Source organism: Coregonus clupeaformis, unplaced genomic scaffold, assembly GCF_020615455.1.
Source record: "Coregonus clupeaformis isolate EN_2021a unplaced genomic scaffold, ASM2061545v1 scaf0015, whole genome shotgun sequence".
NCBI lineage: Eukaryota > Metazoa > Chordata > Actinopteri > Salmoniformes > Salmonidae > Coregonus > Coregonus clupeaformis.
Genome location: NW_025533470.1, coordinates 1,419,400 through 1,437,500, shown reverse-complemented (window position 1 = coordinate 1,437,500; position 18,101 = coordinate 1,419,400). Strand labels below are relative to the sequence as shown.

The following is an 18,101-nucleotide window of genomic DNA, read 5'->3' as shown; positions in this document are numbered from 1 at the left end:
TATTCCTTTTGATGGCATAGAAGGCCCTTCTTGCCTTGTCTCTCAGATCGTTCACAGCTTTGTGGAAGTTAAATGTGGCGCTGATGTTTAGGCCGAGGTATGTATAGTTTTTTGTGTGCTTTAGGGCAACAGTGTCTAGATAGAATTTGTATTTGTGGTCCTGGCAACTGGACCATTTTTGGAATACCATTATTTTTGTCTTACTGAGATTTACTGTCAGGGCCCAGGTCTGACAGAATCTGTGCAGAAGATCTAGGTGCTGCTGTAGGCCCTCCTTGGTTGGAGACAGAAGCACCAGATCATCAGCAAACAGTATACATTTGACTTCAGATTCTAGTAGGGTGAGGCCGGGTGCTGCAGACTGTTCTAGTGCCCTCGCCAATTCGTTGATATATATTACACTGTAATAAAATAATAAAGAATAACAAATAATAATATAAAATGGTAGTAAACAATAATAATAAACAACAACAATAAAATGTTAACAGTCAATAGTAGAAATATAATAAATAGAAAAGGCTAAACATGGAAAATGAAACTATAACTAACTTATAACTAACTGTCATCCTCACTCTCTCTCTCCCCTCTCTCTGTCTCTCTCTCTCTCCCTCTCTCTCTGTCTCTCTCTCTCTCCCTCTCTCTGTCTCTCTCTCCCTCTCTCTCTCTCTCTGTCTCTCTCTCCCTCTCTCTCTCTCTCTCTCTCTCTCTCTATCTCTCTCTCTGTCTCTCTCTCTCTCTCTCTCTCTCTCTCTCTCTCTCTCTCTCTCTCTCTCTCTCTCTCTCTCTCTCTCTCTCTCCTCTCTCTCTCTCTCTCTCTCTCTCTCTCTCTCTCTCTCTCTCTCTCTCTCTCTCTCGTCTCTCTCTCTCTCTGTCTCTCTCTCTCCCTCTCTCTGTCTCTCTCTCTCCCTCTCTCTGTCTCTCTGTGTCCCCCCCCCAGAGGCAGAACATGGCTATGCATCAGCCTTGCCCTTCTACTGCCCAGGGGACTCTGATAAGAAGAGTAAGCAGAAGAACAAGAAGCTGCAGGTTGCCGGTAGTAACAGGTGATTATATAACCATAGCTGACTAGTCTGTTTGTCTGACAGCTAGCTAGCTAGGGACGGGGTGTGACTCTCTGAAACCACTAGTCTGTTTGTCTGACAGCTAGCTAGGGACGGGGTGTGACTCTCTGAAACCACTAGTCTGTTTGTCTGACAGCTAGCTAGGGACGGGGTGTGACTCTCTGAAACCACTAGTCTGTTTGTCTGACAGCTAGCTAGGGACGGGGTGTGGCTCTCTGAAACCACTAGTCTGTTTGTCTGACAGCTAGCTAGGGACGGGGTGTGGCTCTCTGAAACCACTAGTCTGTTTGTCTGACAGCTAGCTAGGGACGGGGTGTGGCTCTCTGAAACCACTAGTCTGTTTGTCTGACAGCTAGCTAGGACGGGGTGTGGCTCTCGAAACCACTAGTCTGTTTGTCTGACAGCTAGCTAGGGACGGGGTGTGGCTCTCTGAAACCACTAGTCTGTTTGTCTGACAGCTAGCTAGGGACTGTGGCTCTCTGAACCACTAGTCTGTTTGTCTGACAGCTAGCTAGGGACGGGGTGTGGCTCTCTGAAACCACTAGTCTGTTTGTCTGACAGCTAGCTAGGGACGGGGTGTGGCTCTCTGAAACCACTAGTCTGTTTGTCTGACAGCTAGCTAGGGACGGGGTGTGGCTGTAGTCAGCATTTGGTTGCACTGAAGAATGTGTGCTGACTAGTCTACTTTTTGTTGTTGAAATGATATATTATGTATCTGAAATACTGTGTCACACGTAAGTGTGTTCGACTTGTTTTTCATCTGTAATAACATGATAATGACTTGTGCGTTAGTGCTTTATAAACTCACTAATAATTAATGGTGCTTCTATGTTCACAGGACTGTCCATAATGAGTTGGAGAAGCACAGGTAAAGGGCCATTCTATCAGTCCTGTGACATTCTACCTTTGACAACCACTGTCTAGATTTCCGTTAGCACATTCCTAATTATAAAAGTAACAACACAGGTATACAACTAAAGATAACTCTTAAAGAGCCACTGAACACTCAGCGTGTTTTTCTGTTGTTCATTAGAAAAAACAGATTATTAAATAAAGTAAGTAGCCTTGTCTGAGCCAGAACGGCCCATAGGGCAGGAGACTATCTCCTGTTTCTGTAGAGTGAACCAGAACGGCCCATAGGGCAGGAGTCTATCTCCTGTTTCTGTAGAGTGAACCAGAACGGCCCATAGGGCAGGAGACTATCTCCTGTTTCTGTAGAGTGAACCAGAACGGCCCGTAGGGCAGGGACTCTCCTGTTCTGAGAGTCAGACTATCTCCTGTTTCTGTAGAGTGATCCAGAACGGCCCGTAGGGCAGGAGTCTATCTCCTGTTTCTGTAGAGTGAACCAGAACGGCCCGTAGGGCAGGAGTCTATCTCCTGTTTCTGTAGAGTGATCCAGAACGGCCCGTAGGGCAGGAGTCTATCTCCTGTTTCTGTAGAGTGAACCAGAACGGCCCGTAGGGCAGGAGACTATCTCCTGTTTCTGTAGAGTGATCCAGAACGGCCCGTAGGGCAGGAGTCTATCTCCTGTTTCTGTAGAGTGATCCAGAACGGCCCGTAGGGCAGGAGTCTATCTCCTGTTTCTGTAGAGTGATCCAGAACGGCCCGTAGGGCAGGAGTCTATCTCCTGTTTCTGTAGAGTGAACCAGAACGGCCCGTAGGGCAGGAGACTATCTCCTGTTTCTGTAGAGTGAACCAGAACGGCCCGTAGGGCAGGAGACTATCTCCTGTTTCTGTAGAGTGATCCAGAACGGCCCGTAGGGCAGGAGTCTATCTCCTGTTTCTGTAGAGTGATCCAGAACGGCCCGTAGGGCAGGAGTCTATCTCCTGTTTCTGTAGAGTGAACCAGAACGGCCCGTAGGGCAGGAGACTATCTCCTGTTTCTGTAGAGTGATCCAGAACGGCCCATAGGGCAGGAGTCTATCTCCTGTTTCTGTAGAGTGAACCAGAACGGCCCGTAGGGCAGGAGTCTATCTCCTGTTTCTGTAGAGTGAACCAGAACGGCCCGTAGGGCAGGAGTCTATCTCCTGTTTCTGTAGAGTGAACCAGAACGGCCCACAGGGCAGGAGTCTATCTCCTGTTTCTGTAGAGTGAACCAGAACGGCCCGTAGGGCAGGAGTCTATCTCCTGTTTCTGTAGAGTGAGCCAGAACGGCCCGTAGGGCAGGAGTCTATCTCCTGTTTCTGTAGAGTGAACCAGAACGGCCCGTAGGGCAGGAGACTATCTCCTGTTTCTGTAGAGTGAACCAGAACGGCCCATAGGGCAGGAGTCTATCTCCTGTTTCTGTAGAGTGATCCAGAACGGCCCGTAGGGCAGGAGTCTATCTCCTGTTTCTGTAGAGTGATCCAGAACGGCCCGTAGGGCAGAGTCTATCTCCTGTTTCTGTAGAGTGATCCAGAACGGCCCATAGGGCAGGAGACTATCTCCTGTTTCTGTAGAGTGAACCAGAACGGCCCGTAGGGCAGGAGACTATCTCCTGTTTCTGTAGAGTGATCCAGAACGGCCCGTAGGGCAGGAGTCTATCTCCTGTTTCTGTAGAGTGATCCAGAACGGCCCGTAGGGCAGGAGTCTATCTCCTGTTTCTGTAGAGTGAACCAGAACGGCCCGTAGGGCAGGAGACTATCTCCTGTTTCTGCAGAGTGAACCAGAACGGCCCATAGGGCAGGAGTCTATCTCCTGTTTCTGTAGAGTGAACCAGAACGGCCCGTAGGGCAGGAGACTATCTCCTGTTTCTGTAGAGTGATCCAGAACGGCCCGTAGGGCAGGAGTCTATCTCCTGTTTCTGTAGAGTGATCCAGAACGGCCCGTAGGGGCAGGAGTCTATCTCCTGTTTCTGTAGAGTGAACCAGAACGGCCCGTAGGGCAGGGAGACTATCTCCTGTTTCTGCAGAGTGAACCAGAACGGCCCATAGGGCAGGAGTCTATCTCCTGTTTCTGTAGAGTGAACCAGAACGGCCCATAGGGCAGGAGTCTATCTCCTGTTTCTCTAGAGTGAACCAGAACGGCCCATAGGGCAGGAGTCTATCTCCTGTTTCTGTAGAGTGAACCAGAACGGCCCATAGGGCAGGAGTCTATCTCCTGTTTCTGTAGAGTGAACCAGAACGGCCCGTAGGGCAGGAGACTATCTCCTGTTTCTGTAGAGTGAACCAGAACGGCCCGTAGGGCAGGAGTCTATCTCCTGTTTCTGTAGAGTGAACCAGAACGGCCCATAGGGCAGGAGTCTATCTCCTGTTTCTGTAGAGTGAACCAGAACGGCCCATAGGGCAGGAGTCTATCTCCTGTTTCTGTAGAGTGAACCAGAACGGCCCATAGGGCAGGAGTCTATCTCCTGTTTCTGTAGAGTGAACCAGAACGGCCCATAGGGCAGGAGTCTATCTCCTGTTTCTGTAGAGTGAACCAGAACGGCCCGTAGGGCAGGAGTCTATCTCCTGTTTCTGTAGAGTGAACCAGAACGGCCCATAGGGCAGGAGTCTATCTCCTGTTTCTGTAGAGTGAACCAGAACGGCCCATAGGGCAGGAGTCTATCTCCTGTTTCTGTAGAGTGAACCAGAACGGCCCATAGGGCAGGAGTCTATCTCCTGTTTCTGTAGAGTGAACCAGAACGGCCCATAGGGCAGGAGTCTATCTCCTGTTTCTGTAGAGTGAACCAGAACGGCCCATAGGGCAGGAGTCTATCTCCTGTTTCTGTAGAGTGAACCAGAACGGCCCATAGGGCAGGAGTCTATCTCCTGTTTCTGTAGAGTGAACCAGAACGGCCCGTAGGGCAGGAGTCTATCTCCTGTTTCTGTAGAGTGAACCAGAACGGCCCGTAGGGCAGGAGTCTATCTCCTGTTTCTGTAGAGTGAACCAGAACGGCCCATAGGGCAGGAGTCTATCTCCTGTTTCTGTAGAGTGAACCAGAACGGCCCATAGGGCAGGAGTCTATCTCCTGTTTCTGTAGAGTGAACCAGAACGGCCCGTAGGGCAGGAGTCTATCTCCTGTTTCTGTAGAGTGAACCAGAACGGCCCATAGGGCAGGAGTCTATCTCCTGTTTCTGTAGAGTGAACCAGAACGGCCCGTAGGGCAGGAGTCTATCTCCTGTTTCTGTAGAGTGAACCAGAACGGCCCATAGGGCAGGAGTCTATCTCCTGTTTCTGTAGAGTGAACCAGAACGGCCCATAGGGCAGGAGTCTATCTCCTGTTTCTGTAGAGTGAACCAGAACGGCCCATAGGGCAGGAGTCTATCTCCTGTTTCTGCAGAGTGAACCAGAACGGCCCATAGGGCAGGAGTCTATCTCCTGTTTCTGTAGAGTGAACCAGAACGGCCCATAGGGCAGGAGTCTATCTCCTGTTTCTGTAGAGTGAACCAGAACGGCCCTAGGGCAGAGTCTATCTCCTGTTTCTGTAGAGTGAACCAGAACGGCCCATAGGGCAGGAGTCTATCTCCTGTTTCTGTAGAGTGAACCAGAACGGCCCATAGGGCAGGAGTCTATCTCCTGTTTCTGTAGAGTGAACCAGAACGGCCCATAGGGCAGGAGTCTATCTCCTGTTTCTGTAGAGTGAACCAGAACGCCCCATAGGGCAGGAGTCTATCTCCTGTTTCTGTAGAGTGAACCAGAACGGCCCATAGGGCAGGAGTCTATCTCCTGTTTCTGTAGAGTGAACCAGAACGGCCCATAGGGCAGGAGTCTATCTCCTGTTTCTGTAGAGTGAACCAGAACGGCCCGTAGGGCAGGAGTCTATCTCCTGTTTCTGCAGAGTGAACCAGAACGGCCCATAGGGCAGGAGTCTATCTCCTGTTTCTGTAGAGTGAACCAGAACGGCCCATAGGGCAGGAGTCTATCTCCTGTTTCTGCAGAGTGAACCAGAACGGCCCATAGGGCAGGAGTCTATCTCCTGTTTCTGTAGAGTGAACCAGAACGGCCCCATAGGGCAGGAGTCTATCTCCTGTTTCTGTAGAGTGAACCAGAACGGCCCATAGGGCAGGAGTCTATCTCCTGTTTCTGTAGAGTGAACCAGAACGGCCCATAGGGCAGGAGTCTATCTCCTGTTTCTGTAGAGTGAACCAGAACGGCCCATAGGGCAGGAGTCTATCTCCTGTTTCTGTAGAGTGATCCAGAACGGCCCGTAGGGCAGGAGTCTATCTCCTGTTTCTGTAGAGTGAACCAGAACGGCCCGTAGGGCAGGAGTCTATCTCCTGTTTCTGTAGAGTGAACCAGAACGCGCCCATAGGGGCAGGAGTCTATCTCCTGTTTCTGTAGAGTGAACCAGAACGGCCCATAGGGCAGGAGTCTATCTCCTGTTTCTGTAGAGTGAACCAGAACGGCCCGTAGGGGCAGGAGTCTATCTCCCTGTTTCTGTAGAGTGAACCAGAACGGCCCGTAGGGCAGGAGTCTATCTCCTGTTTCTGTAGAGTGAACCAGAACGGCCCGTAGGGCAGGAGTCTATCTCCTGTTTCTGTAGAGTGAACCAGAACGGCCCATAGGGCAGGAGTCTATCTCCTGTTTCTGTAGAGTGAACCAGAACGGCCCGTAGGGCAGGAGTCTATCTCCTGTTTCTGTAGAGTGAACCAGAACGGCCCGTAGGGCAGGAGTCTATCTCCTGTTTCTGTAGAGTGAACCAGAACGGCCCGTGGGCAGGAGTCTATCTCCTGTTTCTGTAGAGTGAACCAGAACGGCCCGTGGGGCAGGAGTCTATCTCCTGTTTCTGTAGAGTGAACCAGAACGGCCCATAGGGCAGGAGTCTATCTCCTGTTTCTGTAGAGTGAACCAGAACGGCCCGTAGGGCAGGAGTCTATCTCCTGTTTCTGTAGAGTGAACCAGAACGGCCCGTAGGGCAGGAGTCTATCTCCTGTTTCTGTAGAGTGAACCAGAACGGCCCATAGGGCAGGAGTCTATCTCCTGTTTCTGCAGAGTGAACCAGAACGGCCCATAGGGCAGGAGTCTATCTCCTGTTTCTGTAGAGTGATCCAGAACGGCCCATAGGGCAGGAGTCTATCTCCTGTTTCTGCAGAGTGAACCAGAACGGCCCATAGGGCAGGAGTCTATCTCCTGTTTCTGTAGAGTGAACCAGAACGGCCCATAGGGCAGGAGTCTATCTCCTGTTTCTGTAGAGTGAACCAGAACGGCCCATAGGGCAGGAGTCTATCTCCTGTTTCTGCAGAGTGAGGCAGCTTAATGTACAAGTACACCCCCTGGACAGGACACTAGTCTATGGCAGGGTCTAGTTTACGAATAGTTATATTATTGTAACAGATGTGCTCAGTTGAGGCATTGTTTTATTGTGTTGTTGTAACAGACGTGCTCAGTTGAGGCATTGTTTTATTGTGTTGTTGTAACAGACGTGCTCAGTTGAGGCATTGTTTTATTGTGTTGTTGTAACAGACGTGCTCAGTTGAGGCATTGTTTTATTGTGTTGTTGTAACAGACGTGCTCAGTTGAGGCATTGTTTTATTGTGTTGTTGTAACAGACGTGCTCAGTTGAGGCATTGTTTTATTGTGTTGTTGTAACAGACGTGCTCAGTTGAGGCATTGTTTTATTGTGTTGTTGTAACAGACGTGCTCAGTTGAGGCATTGTTTTATTGTGTTGTTGTAACAGACGTGCTCAGTTGAGGCATTGTTTTATTGTGTTGTTGTAACAGACGTGCTCAGTTGAGGCATTGTTTTATTGTGTTGTTGTAACAGACGTGCTCAGTTGAGGCATTGTTTTATTGTGTTGTTGTAACAGACGTGCTCAGTTGAGGCATTGTTTTATTGTGTTGTTGTAACAGACGTGCTCAGTTGAGGCATTGTTTTATTGTGTTGTTGTAACAGACGTGCTCAGTTGAGGCATTGTTTTATTGTGTTGTTGTAACAGACGTGCTCAGTTGAGGCATTGTTTTATTGTGTTGTTGTAACAGACGTGCTCAGTTGAGGCATTGTTTTATTGTGTTGTTGTAACAGACGTGCTCAGTTGAGGCATTGTTTTATTGTGTTGTTGTAACAGACGTGCTCAGTTGAGGCATTGTTTTATTGTGTTGTTGTAACAGACGTGCTCAGTTGAGGCATTGTTTTATTGTGTTGTTGTAACAGACGTGCTCAGTTGAGGCATTGTTTTATTGTGTTGTTGTAACAGACGTGCTCAGTTGAGGCATTGTTTTATTGTGTTGTTGTAACAGACGTGCTCAGTTGAGGCATTGTTTTATTGTGTTGTTGTAACAGACGTGCTCAGTTGAGGCATTGTTTTATTGTGTTGTTGTAACAGACGGGCTCAGTTGAGGCATTGTTTTATTGTGTTGTTGTAACAGACGTGCTCAGTTGAGGCATTGTTTTATTGTGTTGTTGTAACAGACGTGCTCAGTTGAGGCATTGTTTTATTGTGTTGTTGTAACAGACGTGCTCAGTTGAGGCATTGTTTTATTGTGTTGTTGTAACAGACGTGCTCAGTTGAGGCATTGTTTTGTGTTGTTGTAACAGACGTGCTCAGTTGAGGCATTGTTTTATTGTGTTGTTGTAACAGACGTGCTCAGTTGAGGCATTGTTTTATTGTGTTGTTGTAACAGACGTGCTCAGTTGAGGCATTGTTTTATTGTGTTGTTGTAACAGACGTGCTCAGTTGAGGCATTGTTTTATTGTGTTGTTGTAACAGACGTGCTCAGTTGAGGCATTGTTTTATTGTGTTGTTGTAACAGACGTGCTCAGTTGAGGCATTGTTTTATTGTGTTGTTGTAACAGACGTGCTCAGTTGAGGCATTGTTTTATTGTGTTGTTGTAACAGACGTGCTCAGTTGAGGCATTGTTTTATTGTGTTGTTGTAACAGACGTGCTCAGTTGAGGCATTGTTTTATTGTGTTGTTGTAACAGACGTGCTCAGTTGAGGCATTGTTTTATTGTGTTGTTGTAACAGACGTGCTCAGTTGAGGCATTGTTTTATTGTGTTGTTGTAACAGACGTGCTCAGTTGAGGCATTGTTTTATTGTGTTGTTGTAACAGACGTGCTCAGTTGAGGCATTGTTTTATTGTGTTGTTGTAACAGACGTGCTCAGTTGAGGCATTGTTTTATTGTGTTGTTGTAACAGACGTGCTCAGTTGAGGCATTGTTTTATTGTGTTGTTGTAACAGACGGGCTCCAGTTGAGGCATTGTTTTATTGTGTTGTTGTAACAGACGTGCTCAGTTGAGGCATTGTTTTATTGTGTTGTTGTAACAGACGTGCTCAGTTGAGGCATTGTTTTATTGTGTTGTTGTAACAGACGTGCTCAGTTGAGGCATTGTTTTATTGTGTTGTTGTAACAGACGTGCTCAGTTGAGGCATTGTTTTATTGTGTTGTTGTAACAGACCGTGCTCAGTTGAGGCATTGTTTTATTGTGTTGTTGTAACAGACGTGCTCAGTTGAGGCATTGTTTTATTGTGTTGTTGTAACAGACGTGCTCAGTTGAGGCATTGTTTTATTGTGTTGTTGTAACAGAGCGTGCTCAGTTGAGGCATTGTTTTATTGTGTTGTTGTAACAGACGTGCTCAGTTGAGGCATTGTTTTATTGTGTTGTTGTAACAGACGGGCTCAGTTGAGGCATTGTTTTATTGTGTTGTTGTAACAGACGTGCTCAGTTGAGGCATTGTTTTATTGTGTTGTTGTAACAGACGTGCTCAGTTGAGGCATTGTTTTATTGTGTTGTTGTAACAGACGTGCTCAGTTGAGGCATTGTTTTATTGTGTTGTTGTAACAGACGTGCTCAGTTGAGGCATTGTTTTATTGTGTTGTTGTAACAGACGGGCTCCAGTTGAGGCATTGTTTTATTGTGTTGTTGTAACAGACGTGCTCAGTTGAGGCATTGTTTTATTGTGTTGTTGTAACAGACGTGCTCAGTTGAGGCATTGTTTTATTGTGTTGTTGTAACAGACGTGCTCAGTTGAGGCATTGTTTTATTGTGTTGTTGTAACAGACGTGCTCAGTTGAGGCATTGTTTTATTGTGTTGTTGTAACAGACGTGCTCAGTTGAGGCATTGTTTTATTGTGTTGTTGTAACAGACGGGCTCAGTTGAGGCATTGTTTTATTGTGTTGTTGTAACAGACGTGCTCAGTTGAGGCATTGTTTTATTGTGTTGTTGTAACAGACGTGCTCAGTTGAGGCATTGTTTTATTGTGTTGTTGTAACAGACGTGCTCAGTTGAGGCATTGTTTTATTGTGTTGTTGTAACAGACGGGCTCAGTTGAGGCATTGTTTTATTGTGTTGTTGTAACAGACGTGCTCAGTTGAGGCATTGTTTTTATTGTGTTGTTGTAACAGACGTGCTCAGTTGAGGCATTGTTTTATTGTGTTGTTGTAACAGACGTGCTCAGTTGAGGCATTGTTTTATTGTGTTGTTGTAACAGACGTGCTCAGTTGAGGCATTGTTTTATTGTGTTGTTGTAACAGACGTGCTCCAGTTGAGGCATTGTTTTATTGTGTTGTTGTAACAGACGTGCTCAGTTGAGGCATTGTTTTATTGTGTTGTTGTAACAGACGTGCTCAGTTGAGGCATTGTTTTATTGTGTTGTTGTAACAGACGTGCTCAGTTGAGGCATTGTTTTATTGTGTTGTTGTAACAGACGTGCTCAGTTGAGGCATTGTTTTATTGTGTTGTTGTAACAGACGTGCTCAGTTGAGGCATTGTTTTATTGTGTTGTTGTAACAGACGTGCTCAGTTGAGGCATTGTTTTATTGTGTTGTTGTAACAGACGTGCTCAGTTGAGGCATTGTTTTATTGTGTTGTTGTAACAGACGTGCTCAGTTGAGGCATTGTTTTATTGTGTTGTTGTAACAGACGTGCTCAGTTGAGGCATTGTTTTATTGTGTTGTTGTAACAGACGTGCTCAGTTGAGGCATTGTTTTATTGTGTTGTTGTAACAGACGGGCTCAGTTGAGGCATTGTTTTATTGTGTTGTTGTAACAGACGGGCTCAGTTGAGGCATTGTTTTATTGTGTTGTTGTAACAGACGTGCTCAGTTGAGGCATTGTTTTATTGTGTTGTTGTAACAGACGGGCTCAGTTGAGGCATTGTTTTATTGTGTTGTTGTAACAGACGTGCTCAGTTGAGGCATTGTTTTATTGTGTTGTTGTAACAGACGTGCTCAGTTGAGGCATTGTTTTATTGTGTTGTTGTAACAGACGTGCTCAGTTGAGGCATTGTTTTATTGTGTTGTTGTAACAGACGGGCTCAGTTGAGGCATTGTTTTATTGTGTTGTTGTAACAGACGTGCTCAGTTGAGGCATTGTTTTTATTGTGTTGTTGTAACAGACGTGCTCAGTTGAGGCATTGTTTTATTGTGTTGTTGTAACAGACGTGCTCAGTTGAGGCATTGTTTTATTGTGTTGTTGTAACAGACGTGCTCAGTTGAGGCATTGTTTTATTGTGTTGTTGTAACAGACGGGCTCAGTTGAGGCATTGTTTTATTGTGTTGTTGTATTGTTTTATTGTGTTGTTGTAACAGACGGGCTCAGTTGAGGCACCACTTGGAGCAGTTGAAGCAGCAGGTTCCCCAGTTGTCTGACTCCATGAGGTACACCACCCTTAACCTACTGAGGCGGGCTCAGACACACATCAAGGTAAGATTAACACCCAGCTAACCCTAAACACTACCCTAACCCCTAAACACTACCCTAACCCCTAAACACTACCCTAACCCCTAAACACTACCCTAACCCCTAAACACTACCCTAACCCTAGCCCCTAACCCTAAACACTACCCTAACCCTAAACACTAACCTAATCCTAGCCCCTAAACACTACCCTAACCACTATCCTAACCCTAAACACTACCCTAATCCTAAACACTACCCTAACCCTAGCCCCTAAACACTACCCTAACCCTAGCCCCTAACCCTAAACACTACCCTAACCCTAAACACTACCCTAACCACTATCCTAACCCTAAACACTACCCTAACCCCTAAACACTACCCTAACCCCTAAACACTACCCTAACCCTAGCCCCTAACCCTAAACACTAACCTAATCCTAGCCCCTAAACACTACCCTAACCACTACCCTAACCCTAAACACTACCCTAATCCTAAACACTACCCTAACCCTAGCCCCTAAACACTACCCTAACCCTAGCCCCTAACCCTAAACACTACCCTAACCCTAGCCCCTAAACACTACCCTAACCCTAGCCCCTAAACACTACCCTAACCCTAGCCCTAAACACTACCCTAGCCCCTAAACACTACCCTAACCTAAACACTACCCTAACCCCTAAACACTACCCTAACCCTAGCCCTAAACAATACCCTAGCCCCTAAACACTACCCTAACCTAGCCCCTAAACACTACCCTAACCCTAGCCTAAACACTACCCTAGCCCCTAAACACTACCCTAACCCTAGCCCCTAAACACTACCCTAGCCCCTAAACACTACCCTAACCCTAGCCCCTAAACACTACCCTAACCCTAGCCCCAAACACTACCCTAACCCTAGCCCCTAAACACTACCCTAGCCCCTAAACACTACCTCTAGCCCTAAACACTACCCTAGCCCTAACTACCTAGCCCTAAACACTACCCAACTAGCCCCTGGCCCTAAACACTACCCAACCTAGCCCCTAGCCCTAAACACTACCTAAACCCTAGCCCTAAACACTACCCTAGCCCCTAAACACTACCCTAACCCTAGCCCCTAAACACTACCCTAACCCTAGCCCTAAACACTACCCTAGCCCCTAAACACTACCCTAACCCTAGCCCCTAAACACTACCCTAACCCTAGCCCCTAAACACTACCCTAGCCCCTAAACACTACCCTAACCCTAGCCCCTAAACACTACCCTAACCCTAGCCCCTAAACACTACCCTAGCCCCTAAACACTACCCTAACCCTAGCCCCTAAACACTACCCTAACCCTAGCCCCTAAACACTACCCTAACCCTAGCCCCTAAACACTACCCTTAAATGGATACTTTGGGATTTTGACAATGAGACCTTTGTCTACTTCCCCAGAGTCAGATGAACTCATGGATATCATTTTTATGTCTCTGCGTCCAGTATGAAGGAAGTTAGAGGTCGTTTCACAAGCCAATGCTAACTGGCGTTAGCACAATGACTGGAAGTCTATGGCTATCTGATAGCATGCGCGCTCTCTCTCTGTATAACTGTACTCATCTCTCTCTCTCTCTCTCTCTCTCTCTCTCTCTCTCTCTGTCTCTCTCTCTCTCTCTCTCTGCTCTCTGTCTGTACTCATCTCTCTCTCTCTGACTCTTTTGCTCACTCTCTCTCTCTCTCTCTCTCTCTCTCTCTCTCTCTCTCTGTCTCTCTCTCTCTCTCTCTTTCTGTCTCTCTGCTCTCTCTCTCTCTCTCTCTCGTCTCTCTCTCTCTCTCTCTCTCCTGTCTCTCTGTCTCTCTCTCCCCTCTCGTCTTCTCTCTGTCTCTCTCTCTCTCTCTCTCTATAACTGTACTCATCTCTCTCTCTCTCCTCTCTCTCTCTCTCTCTCTCTCTCTCTCTCTCTCTCTCTCTCTCTCTCTCTCTCTCTGTCTCTCTCTCTCTCTCTCTCTCTACTCCTGTAACTGTACTCATCTCTCTCTCTAACTGTACTCATCTCTCTCTCTCTCAATTCAATTCAATTCAATTTGCTTTATTGGCATGACGTAACAGTGTACATATTGCCAAAGCTTGTTTACAATGTAAAAATGAGAATCAAAATTGTCAACGGGACAACAGTAACAAAAATAACCAAGGGTCAAAATAACGATACATTCAACAATAACAATAAATATACAGTAAAGGACATGTGCAGGTTGATTGGTCTGTCAGACACTGTCCTCAACTTATGGCAGGCAGCAATGTAGTGCGCTGCCAACCCACAGCTCTCTGCGTCCTCCCCCCAACAGGACGGGTAGCCTATCCTCATCAGAGAGGTCTTTGAAACCTTGAATAAGAGTTTCAAATTTGGGGAAATGACACTCTCTAATTGTTTTATATTTTTGACATTTGTCAGGAAATGCAGCTCCGTCTCAGGTTCTGCTATTGTGCAGTGGTTGCACAGCCTTTCCTCTACAGGGAGCCAGGTTTTCCTGTGTCTACCCTTCTCAATGGCAAGGCTGTGCTCACTGAGCTCTGTACCTTTGTCAAGGTTTTTCTAAAGTTTTGATCAGTAACCATGGTCAAATATTTAGCTCACGGTGTACTGTCGATTTAGGGCCAGATAGCACTGCATTTGCTCTGTGCTTGTGCTTGTGTTTCCCAATAAGCAATATGTTTTGTGTTTTGACTGTGTTGTAATTTGGTTTATCCTGATTGATTGGATGTTCTGGTCCTGAGGCTTCAGTGTGTTAGTAGAACAGGTTTGTGAACTCAGCCCCAGGACCAGCTGGATGAGGGACTCTTTTCTTACTGTTCAGCTCTTGTATTGCAGGGCTTGGTAATGATATGAGAGAGGGGTCACTGTATTTTAGATGTTTCCAAAACTTCAATTGCTCTTTTTGAGTTTTTTATATTAGTGGATATTTGCCTAATTCTGCCCTGCATGCATTGTTTGTAGCTTTCCTCTGGACATGTAGGGAGAATCTTACAGAACTCTCGTGCAGGGGTTTCAATGGGATGTTTGTCCCATTTGATAAATCTTGTTTTGCAAGTGGGCCCCACACCTCGCTGCCATAAAGTGCAATTGGTTCAATGACATATTCAATTAGTTTTAGCCAAATTTTAATAGGTATTTTAATTGAATTTGCTTTTTAATTGCGTAGAATGCCCTGCGTGCTTTCTCTCAGTTCATTCACTGCTTCATTAAGGTGTCCAGTTGAGCTTATTTTTTTAAACCTAAGTAATTGTAGTGTGCAGTGCTCTATATATTCTGTACCAATTGAGAACTTTGGTCTAATTCCCTGAGATCTGGATCTTCTCTGGAAAATCATTATTTTAGTCTTTTGGGGTTTACTGCCAGGGCCCAGGTCTGGCAGTACTGCTCAGCAGGTCCAGGCTCTGCTGTAGGCCGTGGTGCTGTGGGTGACAGCAGGCATAGGTCATCTGCGAAGAGTAGGCATTTAACCTCTGAATTATGGAGACTAACACCAGGGGCCGAGGATTTTTCTAGAATAGTGGCCAATTCGTTGATGTAAATATTGAAGAGTGCTGGGCTCAGATTACAACCCTGACGAAGGCCCCGCCCCTGGTTAAAGAATTCTGTTATTTTCTTTGCCAATTTTAATGCGCACGTATTGCCAGTATACATTGATTTAATTATGTCATATGTTTTACCCCTACACCACTTTCAATAACTTTGTAGAACAGTCCTGTGTGCCAAATAGAATCAAATGCTTTTGAAGTCGATAAAGCAAGCGTATATTTTGGTATTATTTTGGTGGACATGTTTTATCTATCAGGGTGTAGGGTGTAAATATGATCGGTCAGTGCGATGTTTTGGTATAAACCAATTTGGCTTTTACTCAAGACATTGTGCTTATTAAGAAGTTTAGAACTCTTACATTTATAATACCAGAAAACCTTCCCCAGGTTACTGTTCACACAAATGCCTCTGTAATTGTTAGGGCAAATTTGTCTCCGTTTTAAAGATTGGGGTTATGAGTCCTTGATTCCAGATGTCAGGGAAATAACTCCTACACTCAGGATCAAATTAAACAGTTTTAATATAGCCAATTGAAATTTTGCACTAGTGAGTTTGAGCATCTCATTTAGGATGCCATCAGGTCCGCATGTCTTTTAAATTTGAGAGCCTGAAGTTTCTTATAGAGCTCTGGTCAGTAATTGGGGAGTCCAGTGGATTTTGATTGTCCTTTATAGCTCTTTCTAATCCATTCAACTTCTCATGAATTTGGCGTTGTTCTGCGTTTGTGTCAATTTGAACGGTGTTGTAGAGTGTTTTAAAATGGGTTGTCCAAATGTCACCATTTTTGTCATCGCTAATTCCTCTTGTTTAGATTTTTTAATTTTTTTCCAATTTTGCCAGAAGTTGTTTGTGTTTATGGACTCTCAATTAGCGTCAGCTGCTTTCTGTTGTACTGTGCTTTTTTGGTTCTGAGTGTACGTTTATAGAGTTTTTCAAAGTCTCACAGTAATGAAGGCGTAATTCACCATTATTTGGGTCTCTGTGCTTTTGGTTGGATAGTGTTCTAAGTTTTTTTCCTTATAATTTTACAATCTGCATCAAACCAGTTGTCATCTGTGCGATCTTTTTTTGTTTTGTTTTTTATCAATTTCAATTGTGCTTCTTTTGCCCGTTTGCCTGAATATATAGTTGATGTTTTGTACTGCTAGATTGATGCCTTCTTTATTGTGAGTGAATGTGGTATCCAGAAAGTTATCTAAGAGTGTTTGGATATTTTGGTTCCAGGTTGCTTTGGTATTCTTCTGGCTGTTTTGGGCCCATCTGTATGAATGTCTGATGTTGTACAGCTTACTGGGCTGTGAATGTGTGGTTGTTTCCATGTCTGTTCTTTTGAGGAACAATGTAATTTGGCTGTGATCAGACAGAGGTGTTAGTGGCTTGACAGTGAATGAGCTGAGAGAGAAGGGGTCAATGTCTGTGATCATATAGTCTACTGTACTGTGGCCAAGAGGTGAGCAGTAGGTGAATCTCCCCAAAGAGTCCCCCCGTAACCTACCATTGACAAAGTACAGACCCAAGCTACTACCAGAGCTGCAACAGATCCCTTCCGTTTTTTTGTTGACGGTGCTGTCACTGTTGTTTCTATTGGGGAGATTAAGACAGTTAGAAACATTATGGCCTGTAATAAAGCTGTCCCCTCGTAAGCTCGTTAGATCAGGTAGTGTTCCTGTGCGCGCATTTGTGTCCCCACAGATGAGCACATTTCCCTGGGCCTGGAAATGGCACGTCTCTTCCCTCAAGGGTGGGGAAGATCTCCTCTGGAGTAATATGGGGATTCTGAGGGGGATATAAATTGCGCAAAGGAACACATCTTTTTCTGTCAGTACAAGTTCTTTTTTCAGTTTTAACCAAAATGTGATATTTGCCAATTTTGAGGGGATCAATTAGATGTTGTAGGTCGGATTTGTACCAAATGATCAGTCCTCCAGAGTCTCTGCCTCTATTGACAGAGCTGTGTTTTTGTGACGGCACAATTACCTCTCTCTGTAACCTGTGGGACAGTGAGTGACAATGTCAGCCTTACACCATGTCTCCTGCAGAATGATGACGTCAACATCTTTAAGATTTTTGTTGAACTCCAGTGCTAAACTCTTCAGTCCAAAGGTTGATGAGTTTAGGCCCTGAATGTTCCACATGCTAACTGACAGCGATTTCATGTTCCAAAAGAAAGAATAGCAGTCAGAAATACAGTAACTAACTATTAAGTTGTTAAGAGCGAGATAAACAGGATAACAGCCAACATTTTTTCTGTTATATATATAAACATTCCTATTCATTGAACAAGTACATTTTAGTACAATAGGTGTGTGTGTGTGTGTGTGTGTGTGTGTGTGTGTGTGTGTGTGTGTGTGTGTGATATGCGTCCCGTGTGTGTTTAGTGCAGTTTAGTGCAGATGTATTGGAGGAGCTGTTTAATCTCACTCAATCCCACAGGGTTCTCCCTGTCCTCTGACGACCTCTGCGTAGCTGCGCTGGTCCTGCTGTTGGGCCCTGTGAGTGGAGGGGGCCAGGTCTGGGCCGTGGGGCTTCCTCTGGTCTGGTAGGGGTGGTGGTCTGGTGCGGGGTAGTAGGCTGGGCCCGGTCCGGTCTGGCTAAGCCGATGGAAGTGGTGATGGTCTGGTGGTGGGTGGGGCCTGTGGGGTGCGCTGGGTCTGGTGTGGCGTTGAAGGGGCCTGGGGCCCCTTGTTGGGTGCAGTGGTCTGTTAGGGGGTCTCTGGGTGGTCCTCTGTCCAGTGCGGCGATGGGGTGTTTGTCTACCAAGTGCCACGTCCTTTAGAGACTTGACAAACATCCCTACTGTCTGCTTCCTCAGGTGGGAGTAGTCGTGCAGATGCTCTGGGGTGATTGTTGTGTGGTGAGCAACGTGTACGTTTGGGAGTAGGCCACACCCTCTGGTGATGTCAGCGGTTTGACTTTCTGAATGGTACGGTGATGGAAGTCTTTCGGGGCAGCAGAGTGGAGATGGTGATGTGGGAGT

General features: G+C 46.0%; 1 protein-coding gene across 1 annotated transcript in view; it reads left to right on the top strand.

Moving 5' to 3' along the window:
- Nucleotides 1-18,101, top strand: part of mxd3 (MAX dimerization protein 3) — a 48,728-nt gene that overhangs the window by 8,535 nt on the left and 22,092 nt on the right. The window contains exons 2-4 of the mRNA XM_041873021.1: nt 938-1,043; nt 1,900-1,929; nt 11,492-11,606. Coding sequence (XP_041728955.1) covers nt 938-1,043; nt 1,900-1,929; nt 11,492-11,606 — 251 coding nt within the window. The remainder of the gene's footprint in view (nt 1-937; nt 1,044-1,899; nt 1,930-11,491; nt 11,607-18,101) is intronic.